This window comes from Simochromis diagramma, unplaced genomic scaffold, assembly GCF_900408965.1.
Source record: "Simochromis diagramma unplaced genomic scaffold, fSimDia1.1 OVJJ01000365.1, whole genome shotgun sequence".
NCBI classification, from domain to species: Eukaryota; Metazoa; Chordata; class Actinopteri; order Cichliformes; family Cichlidae; genus Simochromis; species Simochromis diagramma.
The window spans coordinates 335,753-342,839 of NW_024387230.1; the positions used below are offsets into that span (position 1 = coordinate 335,753).

General features: G+C 36.1%; 1 protein-coding gene across 7 annotated transcripts; it reads right to left on the reverse strand.

The window, feature by feature from the left end:
• Positions 1 to 2,270: 2,270 nt before the first annotated feature.
• LOC120746872 (type-2 ice-structuring protein-like) lies at positions 2,271 to 6,766 on the reverse strand. Of its 7 annotated transcripts, XM_040052374.1 has the most exons (10): positions 6,634 to 6,766; positions 6,425 to 6,501; positions 6,222 to 6,248; positions 6,068 to 6,106; positions 4,103 to 4,129; positions 3,946 to 3,990; positions 3,707 to 3,813; positions 3,494 to 3,628; positions 3,297 to 3,405; positions 2,271 to 2,582 (listed from the first exon to the last, which is right to left on the reverse strand). In XM_040052374.1, the coding sequence occupies exons 2-10, from the start codon at positions 6,483 to 6,485 to the stop codon at positions 2,506 to 2,508; spliced, it is 627 nt and encodes a 208-aa protein (XP_039908308.1). In that variant the 5' UTR covers positions 6,486 to 6,501; positions 6,634 to 6,766; the 3' UTR covers positions 2,271 to 2,505. The 7 variants fall into 7 exon arrangements, with proteins under 7 accessions (XP_039908308.1, XP_039908309.1, XP_039908310.1 ...); XM_040052375.1 differs by lacking the exon at positions 6,068 to 6,106; XM_040052376.1 differs by lacking the exon at positions 3,946 to 3,990.
• Positions 6,767 to 7,087: the final 321 nt, after the last annotated feature.

Genomic DNA, 7,087 nt, shown 5'->3' on the forward strand with positions numbered 1-7,087 from the left:
GTAATACAAGTTGACTTGAGACCTTAAGGTGACTGTTGTTTCTGAGACTGCTCTATAAAAAATAAAATATATCTGAAATGAACTTAATATGATTCTGATATTAGATCAGCCGGGGGAGGTGGAGCACCAGCCCTAGTGACTGGGAGATACAGGTTTCTGTTTTTGTACTAAAACTGCAGTTAGTCATGATGAGTGAACCAAGACTGTTGCCCAGTTGAGGAGATAATACTGAGTTTATGTACAATCGCTGTTGGTTTGCTTTCTAATAAAACTCACCAGACATTGCATTTTCAACTACAGGCAATAAAGTCTCTTAAGGTTCAGTCCAGAAACCTTCAACTATCTAAACAAGAGGCTGTTGTATTGGAAAGCTGTAAAAACAAAGTAGGTTTATAAGGGAAGGTTTTGTTTGCAAACATGTTAAGAACACTTTTAAAAAACCTTTTGAACTAGCTCAAACACAACTGCTGACCTAAGGTTTACTTCTCTTGGTGGATATGCACAACGGAATTCAGCAAGCTACAGTAAGTGTGCACCAGTGCAACATAGTGCATTATTGTTAAAGCAAGCTGACCTGTTAAACCTAACTAAACTTCTTAGTAATTTCATTCAACCTTCAAATAACACAAAGTTAGTAGACCATAGCTCGTTTTGCAGGATATTTCACAATATGATAAGGTCATGATCCCGGAGTCTTCCTGAGCCAACCTGCCTTCTCTGACTCTCTCTCTCTCGCTGTCTTTTTCTCCCTGCCTGTGTATGTTTGTTTATGTTTGTGGGTGTGTTTTTATTTAGCTCTTACAGCATTGGTTCCTCCAGGCTCCCCCCCCCCCCAGCTGTTAAACCTTGCCAAAGATCTGCTGTTATCCAGTCTGGTCCTCATGGGGTCATCAGAATGACTATTTTAGCCTGAACCACTCCCTCATGCTTTAAATCAGTTGGTTCTCTGTAGTGAATTACCAAATTTTCTCGAGGTTTAAATGTTAAAGTGCTAAACTCACACATTGCAGATTTAAATGTGCATAGAGAAAAACAGATTCAGAGCAAAGTTAAAAAATTGGTTATAAGGTTTCAAAACTCAGCTCACAACTACACATTGTGATTTACAAGTACAAAATATTTATGACCACAATTTGAGCCCATTGCTTTTCTACTAGTTGGGGTGACTATGCAGAAATATGCTGACAGTCTGAGGAAGTTTTCCGAGATTTGCTCACAAAGTCAAAGACATTTTTCAAATTGAAAAGGAAAAAAAAAGAACTTGTGAATTCCACGAGAGCTCTGAGTGTAAGGATTGTTTTATATGGTAATGTATTGTTAAAACTTATTTTTTTAAGGGTTATGGAATTGTTTCATGTTCTTCTTTTTTAACTACAGTTTAATGAAAATAACTCTCCTTGTCTCCATTATTATATGGTCAGATTATGCTTATGGTCTACAAAGTTTGATTGTTCGTATCAATGTATATTTTCCAATAAGAAGAAGAAAGTGATTATTACTGTATAAATTTTTAAAGGTAATATATAGAGAGAGTTGAATAGGCAGACTTTCATTATGCAGAATATTACTTAAGCATTACTTAATTACTTAGTAATTACTTAGGCTGCTACGATACTTAAAGTTATTTACAGAAGAATTTGTGTCTCCTTAAGTAAGTACAGGGTACTTGTGCTTTATTTGCGTGTCAAGTTAGAAAGTGTTACCCTCTCTGTTCTCTGACTTGACAATCATCTCCGCTTTATAAATCTGTGGAGCAAACGGAAGGGCAAGGCTGCAACCTAACCAAATATGTTTTAAATGGATAATTCAGATAATTAAGAGCAATGAGTTTTCAGTGAGTTTATTTAGCAAAGGGCCAAAGTTGTAATTTCTTTTTGAGGTTGTTGATAACTAAAATCACAGTCAACTGAAATTCCTGTGTGTTATGGTTATTTGCACTCATATTCAACTCCTCCCTGAGTGGTTGGAGCGTGGGTTACAATACTTTAGTCAGACTGCAGCCTATTCTGGTGTCTACCATTGACTTTCCTTATCTTAACCCAGTCATGCTGCAGTTTGGAGGAACATCTCTGTAACCACCAGGGACGATAGCCATGCCTCCACCCTGCTGGCTGTCAGAAGAACATGATTGACAGTTTCTATGTCACCATGAATAAACATCTCATCCCATGGAAGGCACAGCTCCTTCGGGGCATTTGGACATAAACTTTAAAAAAAAAACATTTTGTATTCAATTTGCTAATGTTAGTGGTGAATAACTCACAGACAAATTTCAATGCTAACAGTTTTAATTTAAGAATGAGATACAGTTCACTCTACAAAGTAAAGGTCTGCAGAAAGCTTTCTTTTAATCATACAGAAAATTCAGCTCCAGTTCATTGCACATGATGCCTGATTGCTTGCATCATAGCGATGGTGTGGAAATACAGAGAAAGAAACAGCACTGAGAAAGAAAAACACAGATCATTGTGCTTTTTACTGATGCATTATAGAGTTGATTCACAATTACATAATAATGTTTCCACAGATAGACGGGAGCTCAGTTTCACAGTCCATGCTCTCTAAGCATCCACTCTTTTCCTCTGCAAGAAAACCAAAATAAAACACAAAATTTACACTCAGTCAGTGTTACTCAGACTAAAAAGGTTTCCAACATGGGGTGACAATATTTAGCAAATAAGTGTAATTTTAGTTCGTTCAGTACTAACTGTGAAATTACAGTATTTGTAAATGGTAATGGTATTTACATTAAAGGGTATTTGTCAAGAAGACTGACACAAAACAGTGATTAGCTGCTTTACTTTCTGATTCACAGCCATTTATGTTACTCAATTCAGTGTTCTGTGCCTATATATAAATATCCCTGTCTTTTTAATCTGTTTCACCCACCATGTTCGTACACAATACTTACAGTTATTTTTTGTACTGCACAATTAACATCTTAGTGAGTGGACAACATTAATCAAGGACAACATTAATCCACCTATTAATAACCCAGTACATAGAAGTTTTGAACATAACATGATAGCTTTGTGTAACTTCAGAAGACTGTAATTTTTTTATTTCTAAAATCTCAATTATTTAATGATGCATCACTGGGAACACAAACTGTAAATATTCTAGGATAAGAAACAATGCTCAGTGCAATAACAATATCTTTCAAAGAAAAGAAAAATATACTTTAATACATACTTTTAAAACACTTGATAGACTAGTAATGAGTTTGAAGTGATAATCAAAATAGATGAATCCAAACAAGATTGTTTTGGGTTTTTTTAAACACTTGACAGACTTACCAGTAAAAGTTATTTGCAAACAGTGGTGCTCCTCTTTGACTGTGTCTCCATTACAAAAGTCAGCAAAAGCAGAGATTCCCATATAATCACTCCAGGACCAAGAAGGATTCTGTTAAAGCAAAATAAAATATTATATAAATTCATATTCATAAAAAAAATCAATTGTTTCTCAAAATCTTAGACATCATGCTATTTACCCCTGGACTATTATGGCCTCCAACCCAAAATTCTCCATGATCATGTCCAGCACGCTTCAGCTCTGCTTGAATCTCATAAGCTTGAAAGTCATCATACACAGATGCAAGCTGTCCTCCATGAGAGTGACAGTTATTCTACGGTGGAGATAAACAAGCATGGAGTGACCAAGAAAATGTAAGATTCATTAATAGGAAAAAAGTCATCCTTGTTACCTGAGCATCGTCCCAGGTCATGTTTTCTGGAACAAAGATGAGGCACTGTTGACTGTGCATACTCCATCCATCTGGGCAAGATGGATGCCAGCCCCCAAATGAGTCATCTGCAAACAAATAACAAATAAAGAAGAAAGCATGACACTGAGTCTGCAGTGTAGATTTTCCTTATGTTCAAATTGAATTTTAAAGAAGGAAAAAAATAAAATAAATCCATATACTCCAATAAGTATACCCACCTTCTGTAAATGGTGGAGATGGTGGTGTTCCCCAGTAATCTCCATCTGCATGAGTTAAAATGTTCTTTTGTTGCAATTAACTTCATGGGGTAAAAACTTTCAATATTTACTAGTGGATAAAAAAATATTCTCATTAAAAGACAACTTTTAGATTCACCTGGCACAATTGTTTCCTCTGGAAGAGCTGCAAAGACAGTTTGAACCACAGATATTTTTTAGTGTATCATTGCTGTGGTGTCATTGATTACCTTCTATGTTTTACAACATTAAAAAGAAATACAAAATGCAGGTAAATTACAGAAGTGAAGAGATATTAGCAAAATGTAAACTAAGAAATAAAAATGTTACCTAGCATGTCCTTATATACAGTATAATAAATGTATGATTACACAAGCTTATAATATGTATTATATTACATTATTGTACAATATTTTTTTAAACAACTAAATAAAGAAGAAAGTATGAAACTGAGTGTACAGTTGTGGCCAAAAATTTTGAGAATGACACAAATATTAGTTTTCAAAAAGTTTGCTGCTTCAGTGTTTTTAGATCTTTGTTTCAGTTGTTTCTGTGATGTATAGAAGTATAATTACAAGCACTTCATGAGTTTCAAATGTTTTTTATTGAGAATTACATCACGTTTATGCAAAGAGTCAGCATTTGCAGTGTTGGCCCTTCTTTTTCAAGACCTCTGCAGTTGGCCTTGGCATGTTGTCAATTAACTTCTGTGCCAAATCCTGACTGATGGCAACCCATCCTGTCATAATCACTTCTTGGAGTTTGTCAGAATTAGTGGGTTTTTGTTTGTCCACCTGCCTCTTGAGGATTGGCCACAGGTTCTCATTTGGACTGAGGTCTGGGGAATTTCCGGGCCATGGACCCAAAATTATTTGTTCCCTGAGCTACTTACGTATCACTTTGGCCTTATGGCACGGCGCTCCATCATGCTGGAAAAGGCATTGTTCTTCATCAAACTGTTCTTGGTTGGTTGGAAGAAGTTGCTGTTGGAGAGTGTTTTGGTAATATTCTTTATTCATGGCTGTTTTTTGGCAAAATTGTGAGTGAGCCCACTCCCTTGGATGAGAAGCAACCCCACACATGAATGGTCTCAGGATGCTTTACTGTTGGCATGACACAGGACTGATGGTAGCACTCACCTTTTCTTCTCTGGACAGGCCTTTTTCCAGATGTCCCAAACATCAGAGAAAATGACTTTGCCCCAGTCCTCAGCAGTCCACTCGCTGTACATTTGCAGACTATCAGTTTGTCCCTGATGGGTTTTTTTTGGGAGAGAAGTGGCTTCTTTGCTGCCCTTCTTGACACCAGGCCATCTTCCAAGTGTCTTTGCCTCACTGTGCGTGCAGATGGACTCACACCTGCCTGCTACCATTCCTGAGCAAGCTCTGCACTGGTGGCACTCTGATACCGCAGCTGAATCATCTTTAGGAGACGATCCTGGTGTTTGCTGGACTTTCTCGAGCACCCTGAATCCGTCTTCACAAGAATTGATCCGCTTTCCTTCAAGTTCTTGATGATGTGATAAATAGTTGATTTAGGTGCAGTCTTAGTAGCAAAAACATCCTTGCCTGTGAAGCCCTTTTTATGCAACGCAATGATGGCTACGTGTGTTTCCTTGCAGGTCACCATGTTTAATAGGAAGAACAACGATTTCAAGCATCACCCTCCTTTTAATGCATACAGTCTGTTATTCTAACTCAGTCAGCATAACATAATGATCTCCAGCCTTGTGCTTGTCAACATTCTCACCTGAGTTGATGAGAACATTATTAAAATGATCTCAGCAGGTCCTTTTATGGCATGAAATGCTGAATGATGAAATGCAGTGAAAATTGAATTTTTGAGATTAAGTTCATTTTCATGGCAAATAAGGATTTTGCAGTTCATCTGATCACTCTCCAAAACATTCTACTGTAGAGTATATGGAAATTGCTATCATAAAAACTGAAGCAGCAAACTTTGTGAAAACAAGTATTTCTGTCATTCTCAAAACTTTTGGCCACGACTGTACAGTATAGATTTTTCTTATGATCAACTTTAATTTTAAAAAAGGAAAAAAATAAAATAGAATAAAAGAAAATCACATACTCCAATAAGTACTCACCTTCTGTAGATGGTGGCGGTGTCCCCCAATTGTCTACATCTGCATGAGTTAAAATGTTCTTTGGTTCCAATTAATTTTGTAGTGCAATAACTTCCATTATTTATTAATGGGTTGAAAAAATATATTCTCATTAAAAGACAACTTTTAGATTCACCTGGCATGATTGTTTCCTCTGGAAGAGCTGCAAAGACAGTTTGAAAGACGTTTTATTTGAAACACAATTCTTTTTTTGTGAAAAATTTAAGATATTCCATTATCTGGTTATGTTTTGCATGTATATTCTGTATCTGCAGAGTATATATGTATATTATAAAGTAGATGAAGTGAGAAGAAAAAATACTTGTTTTAAATACTCACACAGACTGTGTGTGAAAGTCATCATGACACACACATGCAGAAACACTGTCAGCATCTTCATGGTGCAGAAATTAAATCTGATGATAACGTTTGAAAAACATATTAGGAAATGTTACTTTTGCAGTCAGTTCATAATGCTGTACTGATATTTAATAGATAACTACTAATTATTCATTAATAATGAAGAAAGAAATCGACTGTAAAATTACCTTTTGTTTGTCCTTATCAGTGTCAGTTTGCCTGTGTTGAGCAACTGTATGCAGTTTCAAGTCAGAAAGAAATGACTAATTCAAACATGATCAAGAGCTTTTATTGGCCTGACAACACCCTCATCCTTGTCCAATGAATTATTTTTGTTCTGGAGGCAGCTCACCTGACCTGCCACCAGAACAAGTAAGGTAAACTTTATAACGTTCATGTGTATTCAAGGCAGTGGATATATAAACTAAAGCAAATAATCATTGTAACGTGGTACTTTAACCTCCAAACACCCAAACTCTTTCATGGCATGCATTTTTAACTTCCAGTGTTGGGTGTAATGCGTTACTAAGTAACGCGTTACTGTAATTAAATTACTTTTCCACTGAAAAAGTAGAGTAACTAATTACTGTTCATTTTTAGGTATTTTAATTAGTTACTTACAATGCACTTGCGTTACATTGT